The sequence below is a fragment of the Planococcus citri genome, chromosome 1 (genome assembly GCF_950023065.1).
Source record: "Planococcus citri chromosome 1, ihPlaCitr1.1, whole genome shotgun sequence".
NCBI lineage: Eukaryota > Metazoa > Arthropoda > Insecta > Hemiptera > Pseudococcidae > Planococcus > Planococcus citri.
In genome coordinates this window covers 19,493,372-19,520,152 of record NC_088677.1, presented here as the reverse complement: position 1 = coordinate 19,520,152, position 26,781 = coordinate 19,493,372, and the positions used below count along the sequence as shown (strand labels likewise).

The following is a 26,781-nucleotide window of genomic DNA, read 5'->3' as shown; positions in this document are numbered from 1 at the left end:
TAGTAGGTACGACCAAGTTCGCTTATTCTTACCTGGAACCGAAGCGATGCACAGCAAATGAGCTTGACAAACGGTAAACGTGTGTAAAATATCGCCCGGATTATTCGCGTCGATAATCATCACTTTGCTGACTGATTTGGTCGTCGTACAAATCCACACCAACGACGATAAACGCTGCATGTCCGGAATTTCGTTCTCCATCCTCAACTGCTCGCCTTCCTAGAAAGCATTTCGTACGATTCGAGTTTTAAAATATCAAAATGGCAATATGGCAAAAAATAAAATCAACCCGACTCGACCCGATCCGCCTTACTTTGAGTTCTCGATCAATTTTGGCTATTTCCGGATTTTGTAACGTATCTTGGGCCGGTTCGACATCTCGGTCGCCCACCTCGTCATCGGGCTCGTCCATCTGCCAATTTCTGGCTGAATAGAAAACGCTAGCGCCGACGATATCGCCGCCATCTCGAGTTCGACCGCCGCTCAAATTTACGCCAGTAGCGCACCAAAGCTGTCGAATAACACGTTACGTAAGTGGTATTATTACAATTACGTATACGTAGACGTACCATCTACCATACAACATGTAGGCTCGTACGCGAAGTAGTACAGGTAGTATGCTTAATGAAACCCAAGTGGGTAGCGGGTACATACTTTCATTCCGGGCTCGTGTTCCATCAGCGGTCTACAGTAAACCGGTACGGGAACCGGAACGTGCGACGAACTGCTCGGTAACGGCGGAGCGGCCGGCGTCGGGATTTTGTTTCCCGGAAGACTCCAGCCGTACGCTCGCAGACGGCCGTCATCTTTCGATACGTGAGCTCTGACTTGGCGAAATTGATCCTTTTTTTCGATAGCTCTCCGCGATTTCTCCGCCGTACTGCTGCTAAAAACAAACGACGATACGCACGCGTATTACGTAGGTACGAGTAATACCTAATAATAAAATAATTAAACGCAAACGCAAACGCCAACGCGAAACTTACACGTCGTTCGAGTCGAAATAATCGAAGCCTCTTCGACGATCGTTGATGTGACGTCTTCTCATCGTTTCCAAAGCCGGGCTGACGTGATAAGTGGGCGCGTTGTAATGTACGTATCCCAAAGGCATGTCCTTTTTTTGATAAGTGTTGGAAGCACCGCCGCCGCCGCCACCGATGCCGGTTCGATTATCGCCGCTGCCGCTGAACAGACTACCAAAACTGCGCAAAAACAACAACACCGCCGCACCGTCACAAACGTACACAGACACACACACACACGCGTAATACACACTCGCCGGTGGTACGAGTACAAGTAGGTACTCACAATTTCCAAAAAACGCCGTGCTTATTTTTCTTATCCAAAGCCGGATCGTTTTTTGTCGCTCTGATCATTTCGGACCATCTAACGGCTTCTTGTAACTCCATGAAACGCTCTTTGTACTGGTTGCGCTCTAAAAGTACGCGAGCCATTTCAACTCGCGTGAATCGTTTCCTCTGCGCCATCGGAATATCTTCCTGAAGGAAGAAAAGAAAAGAAGCGAAATACATAAATGAAAATAGAAAAGTGAACTGAGAAACAAACGCGATACGGAGGCGTAGGCGGAGGCGCAAAAAATCTCACCTCGTCATCCGATTTATTAGACTTGGCTAGTTTTTCAGCTTCTTCTTTGGCACATTTCACCTCGTCCTCCAATTCGTTGATACGTTGCATTAATTTCGACTTGAGCGTTTGCAACGATTTAATTTCTTCCTTGAACATTTCTTGTTCGCTGCACCGCAGTAAAATAAGCACGTGTAATAAATACGCTGGTTTCGGAATTAATGCCCCAGAGGACGGGCCACGGCCACGGCCCACAGTGGGACCTGAGCAGAATTTAGGAGGAAAAAAGTCCCTTTAAATGTAGTAATTTTGGAATATGTCTGACTAGAAGTATTTTTTAGCGCTGAATCTGAATATGATATCAATTTTTGACTATGGGCATTAGGGGGGGGGTGAGGGGAGGGGGTGAAATCATAAAAATAGGCTTAAAAACCAATATGGGTATCCTCATGTATGTTTTTTGAGGCGCTGAATCCGAATTCGATGATAGTTTTTATCTATGGTCATCAGGGGGTGGGGGAGAGGGGGAGGGAGGGGGTGAAATCATGAAAATAGGCTTAAAAATGAATATGGGTATTCTCATGTATGTTCTTTGAGGCGCTGAATCCGAATTCGATGGTAGTTTTTATCTATGGTCATCAGAGGGTGAGAAAGAGGGGGAGAGAGGGGGTAAAATAATGAAAATAGGCTTAAAAACCAATATGGGTATTCTCATATATATTTTTTGAGGCGCTGAATCCGAATCCAATATTAGTTTTTTGTCTATGGTAATCTGAGGGTGGGAAAAAGAGGGAGGAAAGGGGTAAAATCATAAAATGGGTTTATAAACCAATATGGGTATCCTCATATACGTTTTTTGAGGCGCTGAATCCGAATCCATTATTAGGTTTTGTCCATAGTAATCGGATGTCCAATGGTTTTATAGTTTTTTTTTTTGAATTTTGGCTGAAGAAGGGGCAAGGGAGGAGGTGGAACGGATAGAGAAGCCCAGATCGAAAAACTAAGCCCATATTCGGATTCACCGTCCCCAAAAACATAACGAACGATACGTCACATGGTATTATTTTTTTTCAATTTTGGATCATAAAAGGTGGGGGGAGGGGGTGGAAAGGGTAGAGAAGGCCAGATCGAAAAACGAAGTGCATATTCGGACTCAGCATCCCCAAAAACATAACAAACGATATGCCACATGGTATTATTTTTTTCAATTTCGGATCATGAAGGGTGGGGGAGGGGGTGGAAAGGGTAGAGAAGGCCAGATCGAAAAACGAAGTCGATATTCGGATTCAGCGTCCCCAAAAACATAACAAACGATACGTCACATGGTATTTAATTTTTTTTCGATTTTGGATCATATAAAGGGGAGGGGGGTGGCGATTCACTACGTCAGGAGTACTATGTTTCAAATCGGACATGAAATTTGCGTTCAGCACCAAAAAAAAAAACAATTTTTACCCCTCAAAAGCTGGATTACCATAGAAAAAGGTTTCCTGACCCCTCCATTTCATTCTGATTCCACCATAGGGGGAGAAGTTGCAAACTTATCTCATTGGTTGAAACAAATTATGAGAAGGTATCAAATTTAGCATCTTTCAAAACCAAAATCATTACACCCCAGCCGGAATTCACCCTAAAAAATTTGAAATTAGAAAATTCAGGTACTTGAAAAATCACTAATTTTCATGTAATCTCTAGAAAAAAACGATTTTTGGACACTTATTATGGGAAAAATCAAGTATAGGAGAGGTGATTTGGAAACAGCATGAAATTTCGCGTCTTTTGAGCCCAAAACCATTTTTCTGAAAAAATTTTTAGATAGAAAAAAAATGACTAAATATAACAGTTCTTTTTTGCAAAATTTCAACGTTTTTGGCTGCTAAAACCAAAAATTGCAAACCAACTAAAGCTCAGTTGCAAAAAATTTTCAATTCTTTCAAAAGTCTACACTCGGTGTCACATTTTCTTGCATTTGAAATTTTTTTAACTTACACCCCAATTTTTGAAAGCCAAGTTTACCATTTTTTTGAAAATTTCAAAATTACAAATTTTTTCTCCAACTTCAACAGCTTATAATTACATTATAAATAATTGTAAATTCAAAATTAAGTACATTAATAGAATCTACATCCCTTCAGCTTTCATTTCCATGTTTCAGAATTTTCCTACCTACTATTTAACTCACGCAAACTTGAAATGTACAACACAATTCCAGGAAAAGTGGGTGGGGCGAGTTTTTAATGATTGTATGTGTTACTCTAAAGTATTTTCAAGTAGAAAACAGTGGTTTCAGGTGCATCCGTCAATTTGACTTTTTTCCTCCTAAATTCTGCTCAGGTCCCACTGTGCGGCCACGTCCACGGCCACAGCTACAACTACTCACTACTCACCTAGTCAATTCGTCCACCTTCATAATCAAGTCGTCTTTCACCACGTTCAAGGCGTTTCTGCAATCATATCACAATCGTAAGTAAAAAACCCGTCGCTTTTGATTTTAAAAATTATAGCGTAATGCGTATCGCTTATGAGGTGAAGAGCCGAAGCCGACTCTGACTCACTTGGTTGCTAGCAGTTCGTTGTTTTCCATGATTAAATTTTCTACTTCTTTTCCCATACCTGCAACAGGATAAATTCGAGCCGAGTGGTGAAAAATTGTAGGCCCGCGGACGCGGACGTCGCGCTGTACGACATGACAAGTCGACATCGACTGACAGCAGCAACGTTAAATAATGTTACCACATAGTGCGTAATAACTAATAAGCCTACGCGTATATTAGTATATAGATAGGTAGATATGCGTTATCGATTCAAAATCACAACTGACGCAGCTAGCAGGGTAGCTCATAGGTACATTAACCCTTAAACACCCAAGGAAATCCTGAGATGTTATGAAAAAATGCTTTCAAGTTCCTGAATTAGATCATCACAAGCATCACATTAACCCACAGTTTGCCCCCCAGCCCCTTAAAGCCGTACCAATTTATTCAATTTTCCTTGAAAACCGAGAAAGCAAAAACCCCAATGAGGTCAATCATGGAACTGAATGATATAGTATCATTAGGTGTACTGAATGAGTGAAAGCATATCCCCAAAGAACATCCCACCCCTTTTTGGGGGGCAAATTTTCAAAAAAGTTGTGATAAAAAAATTGGACCCATGCTCCATTTTTGGATAAACATATTGATGGTAGACCCTTCACAAAATGAAATCATGAAAGGTGTGAAAATGGTGGACCAGAGCGATTTTTTAAAAATTTGATATGCCTGTCTCAATAAAAACCCGAAAAAACAGAGCATGAATACGCAGAGTACATAATATGGGAAATATTATCAAGTAGGCTTGAAATGTCAGAAACAAGAATTGAAAGGAACACAGATGCTTTTAACAGCACATAAGTTCAGATAATCTACAATCCACCCATCAAATCTGTTTATCAATCCGTGGATATTCTTTCTCGATATTTGTCACCAAATAGTTACATCCTACAAAGGTTAGCAGTACAATTGTTTTTCTGCAGAAATATCGAAATACGTTTATCTACCACTTTGAAAAGCTTTACACAGTCAAATTGCAGCACTCCCCGGCATTTCATAATGTTCAAGCATTCATAAAGAAGTCACTATCCCTCCTCGATCATAGATAATGTATAGTTCTACATCATGAAAATTGCACGAGCAGAAGTCATCGTTTACAATCATGAGATTGTGCCTAGCGTATGACTACAGGATTCGGGGGATTTGAGATTCAGTAAAAAGCTTTCAACTGTTGTTCAACCACAACTCTGAACTTTTGAATGTTTTGAGATATTCCTGCTGAAGTTGATATTCTTTCTCGATATTTGTCAACAAATAGTTACATCCCGCAAAAGGTTAGTGGCAGGGCTTGAAAACCGGATAGATATCGCTCTCGGTTTTATGTTTTTTGAAAAAGTAAAGGTTTCGGTTTTGGTTTAGGTTTTTTGAAATATTATCTCTCTCGTCAAATACTATCAACTGACAATACTGGCAACTCCATCGAAAAATGGTGTTTTAGCCTCCTAGCGGCCTAGGGTGAAACTAAATCATTACCACAACTACCCCAAGCATCTGATTTGCTTATTCGAATTTCGCGGACGCGCGAGATTCAAACCAGTTGCAAACTAACCAATCAGAGCATTTTTGATAAGAATTAGTGTTTACCCCGGCCGTTCAGATCGCGCTATTACTGCGACAAAAACGCCCAATGTATTTTAAATGGAGTTGCCAGTATTGTCAGTTGATAGTAGCCTATTTGCTCTCGTTCTGGTTTTGTTGAAACGGTTTGATTTCAAAAGAATCGGTTTCGGTTTTTTCCTTTTTTCTCCATTTTTTAGAGGGAAGAAGGCCAAGAAAGTGATCACTTTTTCAAAAACTTTGTATATGTGCCTAGAAAGCGGCACTTTGTTAGTGCCAAATTTGTCAACTTTTTTATTTTTCAGGTCTTTTCACCTTTAGCATCAGTTTTTACTTTAATTTTACCAAGTTTTCAATCGGTTACGCTCTCGGTTTTGGTTTTGAATTTGAGAAATAAACGCTCCCGGTTTCAGTTTTGGTTTTAGTTGTGGGAAAATAACGCTCCTGGTTTCGGTTTTGAGCAATTTTAATCGGTTTTTGGGGGTTTTGGTTTTGGTTTTGGTTTCGGTTTGCAAGCCCTGGTTAGTGGTACGATTGTTTTTCTGCAGAAGTATCGAAATAGGCTTATCTACCACTTTGATAAGCTTTACGCTGTCAAATTACAGCTGTCTCTGGCATTTCATAATATTCAAGCATTCATGAAGAGGTCGCTATCCCTCCTCGATCATTGATAGTGTAGTTCAACATCATGAAATATCATGATTGGAAACAACGAATTCTGCTCAAGCAATTTTCATGATGTAGAACTTCATTATCTATGATCGAGGAGGGATAGCGACCTCTTCATGAATGCTTCAACATTATGAAATGCCAGAGACAGCTGTAATTTGACAGCATAAAGCTTTTCAAAGTGGTAGATAAGCCTATTTCGATACTTCTGCAGAAAAACAATCGTACCACTAACCTTTTGTGGGATGTAACTATTTGATGACAAATATCAAGAAAGAATATCAACTTCAGCAGGAATTTCTCAAAACATTCAAAAGTTCAGAGTTGTGGTTGAACAACAGTTGAAAGCTTTTTACTGAATCTCAAATCCCCTGAATCCTGTAGTCATATGCTAGGCACAATCTCATGATTGTAAACGATGACTTCTGCTCGTGCAATTTTCATGATGTAGAACTACATTATCTATGATCGAGGAGGGATAGTGACTTCTTCATGAATGCTTGAACATTATGAAATGCCGGAGAGTGCTGCAATTTGACAGTGTAAAGCTTTTCAAAGTGGTAGATAAACGTATTTAGATATTTCTGCAGAAAAACAATTGTACTGCTAACCTTTGTAGGATGTAACTATTTGGTGACAAATATCGAGAAAGAATATCCACGGAGTGATAAACAGATTTGATGGGTGGATTGTAGATTATCTGAACTTATGTGCTGTTAAAAGCATCTGTGTTCCTTTCAATTCTTGTTTCTGACATTTCAAGCCAACTAGATTAATTTCCCATATTATGTACTCTGCATATTCATGCTCTGTTTTTTCAGGTTTTTATCGAGACAAGCATATCAAATGTTTAAAAAATCGCTCTGGTCCACCATTTTCACACCTTTCATGATTTCATTTTGTGAAGGGTCTACCATCAATATGTTTATCCAAAAATGGAGCATGGGTCCAATTTTTTTATCCCAACTTTTTTGAAAATTTGCCCCCCAAAAAGGGGTGGGGTGTTCTTTGGGGATATGCTTTCACTCATTCAGTACACCTAATGATACTATATCATTCAGTTCCATGATTGACCTCATTGGGGTTTTTGCTTTCTCGGTTTTCAAGGAAAATTGAATAAATCGGTACGGCTTTTACGAGACGGCTTTAAGGGGCGGGGGGGGGCAAACTGTGGGTTAATGTGAGGCTTGTGATGATCTAATTCAGGAAATTGAAAGCATTTTCACACAACATCTCAGGATTAGCCTGGGTGTTTAAGGGTTAACATTACATACGTTCAACTCCCTTCAAATAGGTACGTAGACGTACATACGTAGTATGAGAAGAAAATTAGCAGTATGTGTAGTCTCATAGTCTGTAGTATGTACTCGTAATGTACGTACATACATATCTAGGTACGAGTGCATACGTACAGGGTGCCCAGAAATATCGAGTACCCCTAAGAAAGTTTTTCATTAAAAATATACGCGTAGGTAGGTTGGCAACGTGAAATAGATGCGTATGATTGGTGGAATGTTATCTCTCCAGTCCAACAACCAATCATGTGCTATCATTATTACACGAACTCGTATCATTCACTGTGACCAACCAAAGTATTTTAACAAGGTGTCCACTCATTTCTGGAAATGATTTTCCCTGACTTTTCCAGGTTTTCCAGACCAATTTTTCCATTTTTCCAGACTATTTTTTTCAATTTTCTATACGCTCACCCCATACTTCAGTTGAAGAAGATTTTTTTTGGGGGGGGGGGGTGTAATTTTTTTATACGCTTCTCTTCGAACTGGGTACTTCACAGCTGAACTTTGATTATCAACTTTTTTAATTAAAAGTAAATAAATAAATGAGTAAAATCATGCCTCAAATTTGGCCAATTGATACAATACTTATTCATTTATGACTTTTGAAAATGTTTCTTTTCTTTTTTGGATTTTTGGAGGCATCAAAATGTGAAATTTGTTCATCCGGGAGGACGAGAACTTTTGAAAATTTTCATTTCTAGATGCCTAAAAACGAGGATTTTTTTAAATGAGAAGAGTTCATTTTTTGGTTTTTTAAATTTTAATATTGGAGTGTTTTTTTTTTAATGAAGTCAACAACTTTTGAAAAAGAAAAGAGAACAGGCCCGAGCGAAGCGAGGGCGAAAACTTCTGAAAATTTGCATTTCCAGAAGCATGAAGCCGAGGTTTTTTTATGTGAGGACGAGCAGTTTTTTTTTGGCTTTTAAAATTTTAGAATTTGAATGATGTTTTTTTTTTTTGAAAGAAGTTGATTTTGAAAAAGAAAACAGAACAGCCCCAAGCGAAGGCGAAAGCTGTTGTAAATGTGTATTTCGAGATGCACTTGATTTTTATTATCTAGAAATTTTGATTTCGCTTCGCGAGGGCAAAAGCTTTTGAAAATTTGACTTTTGAGAAGTAAAAAATAATGTTTTCCTTTCATCACAAGTCCTTATGTGAAATTTGCAATTGATCGTTTTTTCAAAATTCCAGGGATTTTGGGTGAAAATTACGAAATTCCCTGACTTTTCCAGGTTTTCCAGACTTGTGGACACCCTGATTTAATAGAAAACTTTTTTAGGGGTACTCGATATTTCTGGGCACCCTGTACATGTAAATGTAAGCGAGAGAAAAGTACGAGTAAGTAGGTAATTAGTTGTTAATCTTACCGAAGAAATTGTCATTAACTGTAGTCCAGCGCGTAGCAAATGCGTAGTGTACGAGTATGTGGCGCATTTTCGAGAAGAAAAAAAAGCAAAAACAATAACAAAAAGAACAATAAGGTTAGTAGATTGTTAAACGAATACCTAGGTACGTAGGTACGTAGTTACTTATACAAATGTCGTATTAAGTGGATCGGTGAGAACAGAAAGGGGCCAAGTCCATTTTCGCAGTTTTTAGGAATAACAAAAAACTGATTTATTCGGAAATATAAAATTTTTGGTAAACAAACACGCTTAAGGTCATTGGAAGAGAACCCCGAGACACAATTTTTAGCGCAGTTTCGAAAAAAAATATTCACGTGCGCCGGCGCCGCTGCAGCTGTTGCTGCTTAAACAAATGTAACTTAGACCCTTTCTGCACTCAATTGCCAAAATTTCTCTCGAAATTGCTCAGTCACGAATGGGGCTTAATTCTACATCTAAGTACATCACTTAGACTGCTATCTCGTTTAAATTGACCAAAAACCACCCCAGAGGTGTAAAACTTTTTGCCCAAGTTGTTAATTTTTTCGTCTTTTTTCATTTTCAGTACATAGATGAACTTATTGAATTTCAAAAAATGGTCTTCTCGAAAATGTTTGTTAATGTTTGAGGCATTCAAAAAATTCAACAAAAAAGTCATTGATCCGCCGCGCCGTATTTCAAAACCCACATATCCGTGAAATTTTTTTTTCCGAAATTGTGACTTGGTCCCTTTCTGTTCTCACCGATTCGAGTATGGTTTAGGTATATATTATATATGTACTTATATGTATGTACCTACGACGAGTATATTACTCGTGATACATATACGAGTATGTGAGTATCGGTAAGTAATACGAGTAAATAGAGGCCTATATACGAGTATTAGTAGGTAGTAGGTTAGGTAGTAGGTACTCGGGTGTGGGTGTATGTGTATGTGTATGCCATTGCCACCGTGTTAATAGAATTGCATACTCGGTTTGCCGTAAATTCGAGTGTCCACTGTCGACTGGCGAGTACCAACGGTAGGATTACGTTATTACGTATTTACGGCGAACCGAGTATGCAATTCTTTCGACGCCGACGCCTGTTTTGTTACTCCACTCCACTCCACTCCAACGCCTATCCGTTTCCGTTGCCAACCTACGAGCATCTTACTCGTGGTACATGGAACAACTAGGTATCGAGATCATTTTTTACCCTTTTTTTTTTTCGACGAAACTATTTTTTTAAATGAAATTTTTGCACCAACTTTGATGGGGAGGGGAATGGGGATCGCGATCGGGTAGACACAAAGACCACCGCGCTGGTATCTGAAACTAACTCTATAAAACCGAAGCGGCATTGCCGATTGCCGATTGGTAGTACAACGTAGTTCGCGAAGACGCCCTGATTCTAAACATCGGCTAATTCATTCAATCCGATCTCGCCAACTCTCTCGCCCACCACTCGAACTGATGCCTTTAAATACGGCTATTTGATGGAAATATCGAAAAAATTAAAACGGCGTGAAAGGCGTAGTTTTCGAGGTTTTCACGTTTTCGAGGGCGCCGAATTGGAAAAAAAAACCATCGCTCATTTTCCAAAAATCGTCGTAGTTTTGAGACAGAAAAAAATAGATACAAACAAAAATGTGGATGTGGAGCGACGTGTTGATTTTCACCCATTAGAGGTCGCCGAGTACGAATACCCGTTTATTTTTTTGGATTCGATTTCTCGTTACAGCCCGATCTGTAACGAGAAGAGAGAAAAAAATGAAGCGTTTTCGGAGACGCGGAGGGATTAAATCAAAAAAAAAAAAAATTGAATATTCGAACGAATCGGGTGATCTCGAATTATTCAATACCTACGAGTATGTACAACGTCGTAAAACAAGCGAGTACTCGTAATTCGTGCATCGTGCATCGTGCCGTTCATTAGCCAAATTTTATAATACCTACTCATCACTCGGCCCGGCGAAAACAAAGTAGCGATTGCTTTTACGAGTAGATAGGTACTTTTTCAGGAGTACACCAGTCACTCAACCCAGCTACTCTTTCATCTGTACCATGTGCATTGTGCAGTCTTAAAAATTAAGCACCCGTTACCAGCATGTCCGATAAAAGTACCTCTACCTACGAGTACGAGTAAGTACCACCTAGGTATAGCATGCGCGGATATCTGATTTAAACCTTATGCCCTCGGCCTTCGTAGTTCGTACAGAAAAGAGTGTACATACGTCTACGTACGAGTGTTGTACAACTGTATAACCTCACACCCCACACCCCACACCGCAGCGACACGTATGATAGGCTCGAAAAATGAGTTAGGTTAGTTGAAAAAGCGGCGCTACAAACAATATTACGAGTACAACACGAAAAGAAGAAGATGAAGAAGAAAAAAAAAAGATGGGCGTACCGGAACAAGGTTGATTCTCCGAGCTATTTTCACTTCCTGATGCAGTGAACATAGGCGTGAACATGCAACAAATTTGATAAAAACAAAACAAAACGAAAGAAAAAAAATGATAAAAAATAAAAGTATTCGCTCGAAGGTTTGTTTACAATACACCTCGAACGTTAGAACGTAACCGCAGAAAATGTAAGCAGACTGCGCTAATCACTATCTCGCGGTCGTAAGCAAATTTAACCAAAACATTAAGAATATTGTTCGAAAATATCGTAGAAATTACGTAGGTATATAACACTCGTAATACGAGTACATATCTCAACATCTCGAATGGGGGGCAAGGGATAAGCCTCCGCGAATGCTTTTTTTAAGAACTGTGAATAAATTTTCTTGATAAGCTGGCGTCCCCTGGAAACAGTAGTTCAACTACTGGCCAATCATCCCATCACCGGTCGATCATGCACCCTACACCCAAGTTAAAACGGACCTTCTCAGGGCCTCCGACGAGGACACCTCCCTTAAGGTTCATGTCCATAAATATAGAGGGCCTGTCAGGGCCAAAGGAAGTTATACTAGCTGAAATGGTCAAGAACCTGAACATAGATGTGATCGCCATTCAAGAAACACACAGGCGCAGAGAAAGCCGGAAGCCAAAAATTGAAGGAATCAAACTTATTATCAACAGACCTCATGAGAAATATGGAAGTGCCATACTAGTCAAGTTAAACATGGAGGTAATAAGTACTTCACTGACTGATGAAAATAATGTTGAGATTCTAACAATCGACATGGGAAACTGCTCAATCTCATCAGTTTACAAACCACCAAATGTAGAATTTACTTGGACAGAAAACAGCAATGTCCCACCCACAAAAACAAGAATAATAGTTGGAGACTTCAACAGCCATAGTGTAAGCTGGGGATATGCTGAAAATGATACAGATGGTGACCTAGTGGAGAAATGGGCTGAAGAACAGCAGCTGAGCTTGGTCTTTGACGCAAAACTGCCAGCATCCTTCAATAGTGGAAGATGGAAACGCGGATATAACCCAGATAACATTTTTGTTTCGGAGCAAATCTCAAGTCTATGTCACAAATGAGTAGCAGATCCAATTCCCCGAACCCAACACAGGCCAATCATATGCGAAATTAAGGCGGTCATCAGCCCAATTAAATGTGAAAACCCACCTCCAAGATTCAATTTCAAAAAGGCCAATTGGGAATCTTTTAAACAGGGATGGAAAACTGAAATGATATTAGTTCCAGTTTCAGTTTCTAGTTTTCAGTTTTCATTTTTTTAGTTCCAGTTTTCAGTTTTCAGTTTCCAGTTTTCATTTTTTTAGTTCCAGTTTCAGTTCCAGTTTTCAGTTCCAGTTTTCAGTTTTTATTTTTTTTGTAGGGGTGAGGGGTGGGGGTGAACGGGGGTGAAAAATTCAAAATTTGACCATAATGATGTGTGATATGTCGAAATGTATGTTTTTGAGGGCGTAGATCACGATTTTCACAATATTTTTTTCGTAGGGGTGGATGGTGGGGGATGAAGGGGGTGAAAACGGTGAAAAATTCAAAATTTGACCATAATGATGTGTGATACTAAATTACTGATATGTCGAAATTTATGTTTTTGAAGGCATAAAATCAAATTCGTGATCTACACCCTTGAAAAAGTACGTACATTTCAACATATCACACATCATTATAGTCGAATTTTGAATTTTTCACCGTTTTCACCCCTTCATCCCCCACCATCCACCCCTACGAAAAAAATATTGTCAAATTTGTGATCTACACCCTTGAAAACATACATTTCGACATATCACACATCATTAGGTATAGTCAAATTTTGAATTTGTCACCCCCTTCACCCCTTACCCACCACTCCTACAAAAAAAATATCAAATTCGTGATCTACACACTCGAAAAAGTACATTTCGACATATCACACATTATTGTAGTCAAATTTTGAATTTGTCACAGTCTTCACCCCTTCATCCCCCACCATTCGCCCCTACGATAAAAATATTGTCAAATTCGTGATCTACACCCTCAAAAACATACATTTCGACATATCACACATCATTATGGTCAATGGTCATAACATCGTATGTAAACAAGCTAATCACTTTTTTCAATTAGACTAAGCACGTTTTGGAATGTTCAACTTCATTTTATTTAATCCTTTCTCTGAGGCTGAGGCTGAGGCTGTGACTGTGAAGCCCTGAGGGTCCCGGTCTGGCAAAATTTCAAATCAAAATGAGAATGCACTAGTTTGCCGTAAAAAAAGCACTTTGAAATTTTTTCTGTAGAAAAAAACGTGAAACGCTATGGTCATTAAGTCATTATAAAAAGGCCTTAAGAGCAAACTCAAGAGAAGAAAAAAAAAGTTGAAAACTGAAAAAAAAACTGAAATTCCAATTAGTTCCAGTTTCTGTTATCAGTTTTTAGTTTTCACTTTTTTAGTTCCAGTTCCAGTTCCAGTTTCAGTTTTTTCATTTTAGTTCCAGTTAATTTCAGTTTTCAGTTTCAGTTTCAGTTTTCCATCCCTGCTTTTAAACAAGTAATTGAAGAAAAAATAGATGACCTACAGCCAATACCAGAAAATTATGAACATGAGTTGAGTGGAATTGCCCCACCAGCAGTCAGACGTGAAGTTGCATCCATGATAGAGAAGACAAAGGTGCTAAAGAATCCACTGCATCCTATGTATGGATATGAAGAACTGACAGAAACCCGCCTCAGATCTAGACACAGTTTCATGAAAACAGTTGAAGAACTAAAAGATACTCCTAGCACAGATAGATGCCGCATATGGAATGCAGGTGGCCAGGGAAGAGCTAGGCAGGAAGCCCTACCAAGCGGAGAATACTTGAAATATGGACTGTGGAAAACACTGAACAGATTGAGGTGCGGAGTCACAAGGTCTAAGTACAACCTTCATAGATGGCAGTTGGCTGATGATGATCTGTGTGAATGCGGTGATGTTCAGACTGACAGACACTTATTTGAGTGTGAATTATCAGGAAAAATCGATCCTGGAAAATTAAATGGGACACTTGACGATGAAGCAGTTAGATTCCTGGAGTACTGGCAGGGGAAGGGTATATAGATTTAGATTTAGATTGAGTTTTTCATGTTAATTTAGGCATGTCGACCGGATACGAGGAAAAAAAAACATCTCGAACGATTTTCAGTTATTTCCTGAGCGAAGCGACAGGAAAAAAAATCAAGAATCTCGTCATTTCCCCAATTTTTTGCGTATTTTTTATATATATATATTTTTTTTTTGGTAGGCAACGCACGCGCATTTCAAGATTCTTTGGATTTAACACGAGTAAATTTTTAACATGTTCGCATTCGAGGTAAGTACATACATAATATGTACAAACAAACCTGCAAAGTGTGGCAAAAAAAAAAGCAGTGTATTCGCATCGGTCCGTATACAAATTACAAAGTACATAGACTAAAAAAGAAGAAAGTAGACATCGTTTCTAAGGTGAATAGATAAGGTATGGTACATATGTACTCGCAAAACTGACTAAATACCGTATAAGTTCGATTAGCGTTTCCAGATTTCTACGCGCTTACAAAATGTGAAAACTGAATTTCAGCACGCGCCTCGCTTGTACATACTCGTATGTAATACAATGTACGAGTACGTGTAGTTTCACATTCGTTTGTTTGTTTTTTCAAATTCATATTCGGCCAGACCAATAATCCGCAACACTACGAGTACATAAATGGAAAGCGACGCTGCGGCGCGGCGCAAAGAAATACCAAACTTGTAAAACAGATCCAAAATAGGACGCGGAAGATGATCGGCGTCAGCGAGCGCCGAACTCGCTTTAAAAATAAGAGAACGGACATTACGCTACGCGTGAATATCTAACCGATATACTACATATAGTATGTATGTACATACATTGTACATGTAGTTGTAGGTACATGTATCGTACATACTAACGTAAGTGCGATAATACAGGCTACCATTTAATATACGAGTAAATAAATAAGCTACGTAAGCTATTGACGAGTACGAACCAGATGACGCGTAATCTCCTGGATGAACCCAACTGCCTGCATCAAAAATAATTTCGTACATCCGATTATTACCGAGCGCGATATACGTAAATACAATATGTATAATAATACCGTAGGTACCTATTGTTAAACATTTTCCCCCTAAATCGACGACCCGCCGCGCCACGCCGCTCCGCTCTACAATTTTAAGGCAATTTCAAACGGCATAATGATCGATTTGCAATTCAATGGTTAGCAGACAGATATTGTAGGCGGAATGCGCGATAAACCGCGGCGCGGCGGATCATTTATTGTTCCGCCGTGTCGCCAATTTCCAATTTCTCTTCGAGTAGGTACTCGAACCATTTGAAAAAATGTCGACTCCAAAGATTAGCGAGATGGAAGCGATAGTACATTATAATTGTATAATCATCTCGAAACACCGCACTGGAACCTGTAAGTTTTTCCGCTTATTTTTCAACTACGCCCACCTCTACCCCTTTCTATCGCTCTAAACTACATACGAAGCGAATATCCCCCAATCCCCAATCGCTCGTGTCGGCAGTAGGTACCCGACAGAGTTATGTCGTAGGTATGGGGCGAAACGACGGACTCGGCTTACGTTAGCTGCGAAAGCGAAACAGCATCAACCTACCAGTAATGTCAACTCCGTCGTCCATTTCTCCGAGGGCTTCGGCATCTTGAAAACTCAATTCTTGATACAAAGTATTTCCGCTTCTTTGCTCCCTGAAAACGAGTAATCGACGTTGGTTGGTTGGTCGGTCAGTGGTTGGCGGTATAAGTTGCGATACGTACTCGGTATTTACTATTTACCCACCTTTTCGTATGACTTTTGCCAGCAGCGGGAGTGACGGTAGTAGATAGAATTGGAGGCAGGTCTTCGGGCAATTCTTGATCCGGACTGTTGTCTTTACTCGCCATACCCAAAGTCTCGGACCAACCTTTTTCGGAAGGTTCTTCGTCGATTGCCGCAACGCAAACGTTACCCTGCAACTAGAAAAGGCAAACGGGTTAACGGTTACGCGTACGTAAAATAAATCTCCAACTCGACGGCGGTGCGGCGCACAGTGGGACCTGAGCAGAATTTAGGAGGAAAAAAGTCAAATTGACGGATGCACCCGAAACCACTGTTTTCTACTTGAAAATACTTCGGAGTAACACATACAATCATTAAAAACTTGGCCCACACACTTTTCCTGGAATTACAGATAGAGGAACTTCAATGTTCTAGGAATGTGAAAAATGGTGATGGTGGATAAAGCTATATGAGATACTACGCGAGATGGGAGTTCTAGAGCACCTAATTGAGCTGATCAAATCGTTGTATGACAAGAACGAGATGATGGTGAGAGTAGGCGGAGAAGAGTCAAACACTTTTCAGTCAGAAAGAGGAGTACGGCAGGGCTGCATACTCTCGCCTCTGTTGTTCAACATCTATGGCGAGTACATCATGCGGAAAGCCCAGGAGAACTGGGAAGGCGGCATCAAGATAGGAGGAAGAAGAATCTCCAATCTCCGCTACGCTGATGATACCACCTTAATAGCCGCAAGTGAAGAGGAACTGGCAGAACTGATCAAGCGAGTCAGGATGGTCAGTGAAGACATGGAACTCCTCATGAATGTGGGGAAAACCAAGGTCATGATAGTTGATAGAGCTGGACACCTACCAGAATCTGAAGCTTTGAATGAATTTGAAAAAGTGAACTCATTTATTTACTTGGGTTCACTGGTGGATGCTGATGGAGGATCAGCCAAGGAAATTAGAAGAAGAATAGCTCTCGGGAAAGCAGCGATGTCTCGGTTGAGAAAAGTCACCACCAACCAGAAAATCTCCATAAAAACAAGGAAGAGACTAATCAGGACGCTAGTTTTCCCAGTTTTCTTGTATGGAGTGGAGACCTGGACATTGAAGCAAGATGATCGAAGAAGAATTGATGCTTTTGAAATGTGGGTATGGCGCAGGATGCTGAGGATACCATACACTGCGCATCAGTGTTGCCAATTTAGCGATTTTCCCGCCATTCCTAGCGATTTTGAACACAGAAAATCGCCAAAAATTTTCAATCTAGCGGCTAGTGGGAAGTCTAGCGTTTTTGACTTTATGACCACTTTTACCATTTCAACTCACTAATTCAGCATTTCAGCTAAAAAATATTGAATTTTTGAAGAAAAAAAAATCGATTAAATATAATTTTTGTAAAACCCATCCACTCGATTTCATCAATTCTTTGGTAATATTTGAATGATTTCACTGCTTTTTAGTTATTTTCGTACAGTTTTCAAATTTTAACAAATTGTCCTGAATCTTCATCAGTTTTGTAATTTTGAATTGTGTTGAAAAATAAAAAAACACATTTCTTACGTGATTTGAGGTTTTAAAAAAATGATGAAAATCTAGCGGGAAGTCTAGCGGTTTTGCTTTAGGGGATTTAGCGGTTTTTAGCGGTTTTTTAGGATCAATCTGGTGGGATTATTCAATAAGGCATTGGCAACATTGCTGCGCATCGAACAAATGCATCAATTGTGGAACAACTGCAAGAACCAAACAGGCTGAATAAAATATGTGAGACCAGGATAATGAGTTATTTTGGACACATAGCCAGAAGAGGACCAGAAAACATCGAAAAGGGAATTCTCTTTGGCAAGGTCCCTGGAACACGAGGGAGAGGAAGATCTCCAACAAGATGGACGGATACAGTCCGAAAGATAGCTGGTTCAGTTGCGAATGCGGCCACTCTAGCTCAAGACAGAGAGGAGTGGCGGTCGTTGTTGGGGGCACACTAGTCGCTTGGGACTATGACATTGATGATGATGAATGTTGATAAGTGCGCGGTGTTGTACATTTCAAGTTTGCGTGAGTTAAATAGTAGGTACTAGGTAGGAAAATTCTGAAACATGGAAATGAAAGCTGAAGGGATGTAGATTCTATTAATGTACTTAATTTTGAATTTACAATTATTTATAATGTAATTATAAACTGTTGAAGATGGAGAAAAAATTTGTAATTTTGAAATTTTCAAAAAAATGGTCAACTTGGCTTTCAAAAATTGGGGTGTAAGTTAAAAAAATTTCGAATGCAAGAAAATGTGACACCAAGTGTAGACTTTTGAAAGAATCGAAAATTTTTTGCAACTGAGCTTTAGTTGGTTTGCAATTTTTGGTTTTAGCAGCCAAAAACGTTGAAATTTTGCAAAAAAAAACTGTTATATTTAGTCATTTTTTTTTTCTATCTAAAAATTTTTTCAGAAAAATGGTTTTGGGCTCAAAAGACGCGAAATTTCATGCTGTTTCCAAATCACCTCTCGTATACTTGATTTTTCTCATAATAAAAGTCCAAAAATCGTTTTATTCTATAGATTACATCAAAATTAGTGATTTTCCAAGTACCTGAATTTTCTAATTTCAAATTTTTTAGGGTGAATTCCGGCTGGGGTGTAATGATTTTGGTTTTGAAAGATGCTAAATTTGATACCTTCTCATAATTTGTTTCAACCAATGAGATAAGTTTGCAACTTCTCCCCCTATGGTGGAATCAGAATGAAATGGAGGGGGCAGGAAACCTTTTTCTATGGTAATCCAGCTTTTGAGGGGTAAAAATTGTTTTTTTTTTGGTGCTGAATGCAAATTTCATGTCCGATTTGAAACATCGTACCCCTAACGTAGTGAACCGCCACCCCCCCACCGCCCCTTTATGATCCAAAATCGAAAAAAAATTTAAATACGCGTACCATGTGACGTATCGTTTGTTATGTTTTTGGAGACGCTGAATCCGAATATCGACTTCGTTTTTCGATCTGGCCTTCTCTACCCTTTCCACCCCCTCCCCCACCCGTTATGATCCAAAATTGAAAAAAATAATACCATGTGGCATATCGTTTGTTATGTTTTTGGGGATGCTGAGTCCGAATATGCGTTTAGTTTTTCGATCTGGCCTTCGCTACCCTTTCCACCCCTCCCCCACCTTTTATGATCCAAAATTGAAAAAAAATAATACCATGTGACGTATCGTTTGTTATGTTTTTGGAGACGGTGAATCCGAATATGGGCTTAGTTTTTCGATCTGGGCTTCTCTATCCGTTCCACCTCCTCCCTTGCCCCTTCTTCTGCCAAAATTCAAAAAAAAAATTATAAAACCATTGGACATCCGATTACTATGGACAAAACCTAATAATGGATTCGGATTCAGCGCCCCAAAAAACATATATGAGGATACCCATATTGGTTTATAAACCCATTTTATGATTTTACCCCTTTCCTCTCCCTTTTTCCCACCCTCAGATGACCATGGTTTTTAAGCCTATTTTTATGATGTTACCCCCTCCTCTCACCCCCCTAATGCCCATAGTAAAAAATTGATATCATATTCAGATTCAGCGCTAAAAAATACTTCTAGTCAGACATATTCCAAAATTACTACATTCAAAGGGACTTTTTTCCTCCTAAATTCTGCTCAGGTCCCACTGTGCGCGGCGCGGCGTCTGCGTGCGATTAGGGTAAACGTGTACGCGTCTTACTTCGGCGTTCAGTTCGTTTTTCAAACTCGTGTTCGACTGATTACTGTCGGGCGGTGAAGCTGAAATCGTCGAGCATTCTACCGGACTATTGATTGATTTGGCCACGTTCGCCGTCGAACACTCCAAAGAGCTGAATCCGAACGATATCGGGCCGGACGACCTAGTCGTATGCGCCAACACAAACGTCAAAAGTAGGTAATACATAAAATCGCGACGTGACGTAATATTGTAACGTAATGTAATGTAATGGCAATGTAATCGCCGACCTGCTCATATGAGACATGGACATGGCGGGCAGTCTCGATCTAGCGGACACGTCCGTTCTGTCTCCGGTACCCATCAAAATCTTGGTTCGTTCCATGCAGTCCATGTGAGTTTTGAACAACTCCGTGTACCGTTCGTGCAATTTCGCAAATTCCTTTTTCATTTCTTGCTCTTTTTCTTCTAATCTGTAAACTACGGTCGAGAAAAGACGTCCAATTAGTGTAACGCAGACAGACAGACAGAGACTGCTTGCAAGTACCGTTACATACTACATACACACGTACTATACGAATACATCTGTAGAAATAGATACTGCAGTATACTAACCGTGATCGGATGAATTTTTAGCTTTCAACTCCAACATGCGAACGATGGATTCTAAACTTTCTACTTTTTCAGACAAATCTTTTCTCTCGTCTTCTAGAGCATCTTCTATTTGCAATAATTTCTGCGAAACAATACAACGCGATATACATTTACATATATGTACGTAACGTACAAACTACGACTTACGAGTACGTCGAGATTCTTACTTGATCGGCGGATTTGCGAAGTTGTTTTTCACGCTCGTATTGAGTGACCAGTTGTTCGTTATCCTCTCGCAGCAACTCCAATTCGACTTCGTGTTCTTGATTTTCGGTGTAAGATAAATCCAAGCATTCCAACACGTTCACCACCAATGGCATCAGGTCTTTCACCACATCTTCGTCGTATTTCGCCATCATCTTTTCGAATTCTTGATAGATACTGCCGGCTAGCGTTTGCACCTTTTCCGACATGACGATATGCGAATCTTCGTTCGCACCGTACACCGTTTCTTGATCCATCGCGTTCGAAATTGATTAGCTTTTCGAGTACCTAAGCTATTATTGGCGATGGCGATTGCGATTACACGAGGGATCGAGCTAGGGTACGTACGTTATTTTATTATAAACCGATAACGATGATTTCCGAAACGTAATTGGAAAACATTACCGCCGCGACGCGGCGTTGCTGATGCTGACGCTGAGCAACCAATTCGCACGCACCCGAGACGTACTAGATACTAGGTAGCTGGGTTGGGTAGTTGGAAACTTGGAACTGAAATTACACGCCAATACCTACGCTTTCTCACGAAATATGTACCTACGTAAAAACCAAGTGAAACGTAAAAAGTCGTTGGTACGTTTGAAACAACTCGAAGAAATCAATACTCGACAGACAGCATCGGACACGTTCGAAATTTCATCTTTAGTAATCGCGTCATTTCATCATCATCATCATCATTCGGTATCCGATTCTCGTACTCGAATAAATGGATGGAATTGAAATGCTGGCTCGAGTGATGGTAGAGGTAAAGATATACTGCGAATTGAGCCGATGTTCGCAAATGTTCTGGCAATGTCTCGAACCAACAGATTACATCATATCGCGTTGTTTTCTCGCGATAACTAGCGATGTTCGCGAGTTTCTGGCAAAGAATATATAAAAATGAAAATGAAAATACTGGACATTTAAAGGCAACCAAAAAAGAATTCAACTCTCGACCTGCGAACGTGATATAATGATAATGCTAAACTAGTTAGAAACAGGTGACTGTAATAAACGCGTGCCCTCGGTATAAAATTAATCACATTTTGCAGTTGTTTAAATGTTCAACGTAATTCAATTTATAAAAAATCGTATAAAGCCGTGAAAGTCCAACTTCTATAACACTTTATCATTTTTCATTACGTAGTCGTAATCTATTTTGTTGTTGATGTCTTGCGTGGTTATCTTTTTTTACTAACTAACGGTAAATGATAAATTCACATCACAACTTCACAAGGCTCTGCGGTTCGCGTATTTTGACATCGCACGCGGGATGTGACACTCGACCAATCAGACGCGTCGTTCAGAGGACCGATTCGCCTTGCCTTATCTACTTTCTTTTGCTGGACTTGGAAAGATTTTAGCATCAACACGGAATATTACATACGGCGATGCCGAAATGTACTTATTATTCACGTCTGTTTATTCTCATTTACCCCAAATTTCTTTCATATTGTCATTGAGTCATTGACATTTATATATTTATCAACTTATCAAGTTCGAGCTTCGCAAATTTTGCGTTCCAACATAGGACTTGCAAGGAATTTTTTAAACCGTAAAAAGGTAGATCGAAAGAGCAAGCGAAAATTCATCACCTGTCAAAATTTCAAGTGCTAAAGTGCTTTTTTCGATTTTTAAAGAATTTTCAAAAATCAAATTTTGGCCAAAATGTGAGAAAAAAATCAAAATTTCGCCAAATGCACCTAGAAAGCAGAAATTTGGGATACACCCTATTTTCGACATGCCAAATCGATTGGAAACTGTTTCAAACCATTTCGAGCAGTTCTGGAGCCTCCAGCAGATTTTTGAAACTCGAAATTCCCACAAAATTTCATCAAATGGAGTTGGATAGCCGAAATTTACTCTGCAAACTAATTTCAATATGCTACGAAGTCAACTGCAGGGGAATTTCAACTTTTAAGTCGTTTTGGAGCCTCCGGCGACTTTTTGTAAATTACTGGAGCCTCCAACAGATTTTTGAAACTTTATAAATTTCCTAAAAATTTCAACAAACGGAGCTGAGATGGAAAGTCAAAATTCATTCTACAAACTATTTCAATACGCTACGAAGTCGTCTGCTGGTGGATTTCAAGACGTTTTGGAGCCTTCAGCGACTTTTTGAGAGGTCATGTGGTGTTTTTTGGAAAATTGAAATTTCCAAAAAGTAGCTGGAAGCTTCAAAATCATTTAAAACCATTTGAAAACACCATGTAGTCGACTTCATATCGTATTGAAATTAGTTTGCGAAGTAAATTTCAGCTTACCAACTCCATTTGATAAAATGGTTCGGGAATTTCAAGTTTCAAAAATCTACGGGAGGCTCCAGTAATTTTCAAAAAGTCGTTGGGAGGCTCCAAAATGATTTGGACCCACTTGAAGTCGTCTTCAGAGGATGTTAAAATTGGAGTGTAGAGTAAATTTAAGCTGTACATCGCCATTTGATGAAATTTTGTAAAAATTTAAAGTTTCAAAAATCTGATGGAGGCTCCAGGAATAATCAAAAAGTCGCCGGAGGCTCCAAAACGACTTGAAATTCACCTGCAGTACTTCGTAGCGCATTGAAATTAGTTCACAGAATAAATTTCAGCTTTCCAACTCTATGTTGGTGAAATTTTGTGGAAATTTCGAGTTTCAAAAATCTGCTGGAGGCTCCAGAACTGCTCGAACCGGTTTGAAACAGTTTCCAATCGATTTGTCATGTCGAAAATAGGGTGTGTCTCATATTTCAGCTTTCTTGGTCAATTTGGTAAACTTTGGATTTTTTTCCTCATTTTTGGCCTAAATTTGATTTTTAACAATTCACCAAAAATCGAAAAAGGCACTTCAGCACTTAAAATTTTGACAAGTGAAATCTTTGCCTGATCTTTTGGTCTACCTTTGTACGTTTTAAAAAATTTCGTGCAAGTCCAAGTCGCTGGAGGCAGCAGTCGATTCTGTTGCGTATTTGCAGAATAAATTTTGGCTTTCCATCTCCATTTGATGAAATTTCAGGAAATTTCAAGGTTCAAAAATCTACTGGAATTGCCAGTAATTTTCAAAAAGTCGCTGGAGGCTCCGAAACGACCTGAAATCCACCTGCAGTCGAATTCGTGGCGTATCGAAATTCGTTTGCAGAATGAATTTTGGCTTTCCAACTCTATTTGATGAAATTTTGTGGGGATTTCGGGTTTAAAAGTTTGCCGGAGGCTCCAGAACTGCTCAAAACGGATTGAAACAGTTTCCAATCGATTTGGCGTGTCGAAAATAGGGTATATCCCAAATTGCATCTTTCTTGGTCAATTAGGTAAAATTTTGATTTTTTCCCCTCATTTTTGGCCTGAATTTGATTTTTAGAAATTCACCAAAAATCGAAATAGGCACTTTGGCATTTGAAATTCTGGCAGGCGATGATGTGATGAATCTTGCCTTATCTTTCGATCTACCTTTGTATGGTTTAAAAAATTTCGTACAAGTCAGCTGTGTTGGAACGCAAAATCTGCGCTTATCAGTAGGTACCTTTGAAATCAGAAAAAAAACTAATCATCGGTCAACATGAAATACCTATACATTTAAATATTCTCATTTTTCTTTTTCTCAGTTGGTGCTAAAAATAAAATTTTATATCCATAAAAAATGAAGATTAAAAAAATTCAAAAAGGTGGTTATTAAAAGCAAGATAGAATTCTAAAAATTTCAAGATCATATTTTACGGGGGAGGGGGGAGGGGGGGTTAGAACTTGAGAAATGACAATGCTGAAAAACGAACGAGCGGTATTTTTTAACTTTCTGAGTTTTACTTTTTTTTTTTTTTTGGTGTTCGTAATTACTTGATTATTACACCCGTCGTGTGAGATTCTATATCGAGTTGGTAAGGTCAAGTTTTTTAATTAGGTCTAAGCATTTTTTAATTTCGGAAGGTCGTCATGAATGAATAGGGATCTTTCATCTTTGTATAGGGATAGTCTGTGCTGATATAAGGACTTAAGGAGGGACAGTGAGACTGATCGAGAGAATACGTGCTGTAGAGTTGATATGGACAGATTTTATCGCATTTTTTTGAAAAAATGGAATTTTTAAAAAGTCATTGGAGGCTCCAAAACGACTTGGAACCACCCCCAGTTGACTTAGCCAGTCAAAATTAAGACGCAGTTTTTATTTAGTGAAATCTGCTCAGGCTTCAGAATTTCTTAAAACGAGGGTATAATCTATCGCAAATTTAGATTAGACACAATTTTATCGCCTTTAATTTTGATTCAGATAAATTGTCACGTAAAAGATCGCAGATGAATGAAGATGTTTGATCATGATGAAAAAGGGTATAGGAGGATAAGGTACGGTTTTGGGCCCAGAAATGGATTTCGACGAAATTCACACCAAAGGTTACCCATGATGAGAAGATACGCTCAAAAAATTTTCAGACCCCCAGACCTTTTTTTCAGGGGGGGGGAGGGGCCAAAATGTGTTTTTTAAACTTTATTTTCCAGTGTTTCGCCAAAAGTAGATAAAAATTTCGCGTTTTTTTTGTATCGATTCTTAAGGGTGAGGGGAAGCCCCTGAAATTTTTTCAAAATTTTTCGGACCATTTTTCACCAAATTGTGGCGTTTTGAAAATTAATTTTGAGCGGCCATTTTGTAAAGAAGTTGCGGAGGTACAGTCACCATTTTTTTCCCTAAAATACGTTATTTAGTCAAGATTATACCATAAAAGTTTCAACGAGTTTGAGTTGGTGCAACATTGTCAAAAAAAAATAAAAACTGACCACGCGTCATATTTTCCGGGGGTTGGGCATGATAGTCCACGGCGCTATCGTGGGAAGTTACGTAGCGTTCGCGCGCGTTACTGTCGTTCGTGGTTGTCTCATAGTCCAGTCAAATAGGGGGGGAAAATGGGTGAACCACATACTCGTTATTCCAATCAAATATTTTTTGGTGAATATTGTCAGAAATGTCAACCCCCTCCCTTCATATATACCCCTCGAAATGGCGTTTTTTTGTCTTATTTCATGTTTTTTAACAATGAAAATTGCGAGGAACAATTTTCTAAAACATGTTTTTTGGATGTATTTACGACCCCTCAATATCATATATTTTTTCGAAATTTTTGTTTTGGCAGGTCCGTCATGGTGAAAATTTGAAAAAACGAGTCATAGAGGGGGTAAAATGAGTATTTTGGAAGAATTAACTATTAATGAGTGAGGTGTCGTTTCCGCATGATTCGATACCACTAAGCACGAATATGACGTCAGATTTTCTGCTGCACTCATCAAGCCACCCCCCCCCCCAAGTGTCTTCACTCCTTCAGCCTCCTCCTCAATTTTTAATATTTTTGAAATATAGTTATTTTGATGATATTGGTGTTTTCATATGAGGAGCTTGGTGACAAAGTTAGACAAACGCCACTGAGGGCGCATACGGAAAGGGACCTAACGACCAAAAAAAAAAAAAAAAAAAAGTTCTCCGAAATTGTTGTAGGAACGGTTCCTACAACAATTTCGGAGAACTTTTTTTTTTTTTTTTTTTGGTCGTTAGGTCCCTTTCCGTATGCGCCCTCAGTGGCGTTTGTCTAACTTTGTCACCAAGCTCCTCATATGTTTCAAACCTACGGAGCACAAATTTTATGTCAGATTTTGTTTTGCACCTACCTGGCCTCTCCAGGGCCTCAGTCCCCTCCTCAATTTCTACTGTTTTTTAAACGGAACTACTTTTATAATATTGGTGTAGTTTTCAAGTGAACCGAACTACCCGAATGGAAATACAAACGTCAGATTTCGTTTTACTCGCACCCAGCCCCTCCGGAGCTTCTACAGGGGCCGGGTAAATGTAAAACAAAATCTGACGCAACATTTGCGCTTGGGAGGTTCGAACGACACCAGTATCATAACGTCATTATGAGGGGGTAAATATGAAGGGAGGGGGTTGAAATTTCTTATGGGTACACCCCTTACAA

The 26,781-nt window shown here is 39.3% G+C and overlaps 1 protein-coding gene across 8 annotated transcripts in view; it reads right to left on the bottom strand.

The window, feature by feature from the left end:
• The window catches only part of syd (JNK-interacting protein syd), a 36,799-nt gene extending 14,763 nt beyond the window's left edge, over positions 1 to 22,036 (bottom strand). For 2 of the 8 annotated variants that reach the window (XM_065370291.1, XM_065370294.1), the window contains exons 1-17: positions 20,819 to 22,035; positions 20,613 to 20,733; positions 20,288 to 20,477; positions 20,022 to 20,181; positions 16,325 to 16,500; positions 16,142 to 16,233; positions 15,508 to 15,543; positions 11,479 to 11,514; positions 9,067 to 9,084; positions 4,140 to 4,197; positions 3,972 to 4,028; positions 1,606 to 1,753; positions 1,309 to 1,499; positions 987 to 1,202; positions 655 to 886; positions 314 to 511; positions 33 to 219 (exon numbers count right to left, since the gene is read on the bottom strand). In XM_065370291.1, the coding sequence (XP_065226363.1) occupies positions 33 to 219; positions 314 to 511; positions 655 to 886; positions 987 to 1,202; positions 1,309 to 1,499; positions 1,606 to 1,753; positions 3,972 to 4,028; positions 4,140 to 4,197; positions 9,067 to 9,084; positions 11,479 to 11,514; positions 15,508 to 15,543; positions 16,142 to 16,233; positions 16,325 to 16,500; positions 20,022 to 20,181; positions 20,288 to 20,477; positions 20,613 to 20,733; positions 20,819 to 21,112 (2,410 nt within the window). In that variant the 5' untranslated portion in view covers positions 21,113 to 22,035. Of the gene's footprint in view, positions 1 to 32; positions 220 to 313; positions 512 to 654; positions 887 to 986; positions 1,203 to 1,308; positions 1,500 to 1,605; positions 1,754 to 3,971; positions 4,029 to 4,139; positions 4,198 to 9,066; positions 9,085 to 11,478; positions 11,515 to 15,507; positions 15,544 to 16,141; positions 16,234 to 16,324; positions 16,501 to 20,021; positions 20,182 to 20,287; positions 20,478 to 20,612; positions 20,734 to 20,818 lie in introns of all 8 variants that reach the window. The other 6 variants (XM_065370297.1, XM_065370292.1, XM_065370295.1 and 3 more) reach the window with 6 other exon arrangements.
• Positions 22,037 to 26,781: the final 4,745 nt, after the last annotated feature.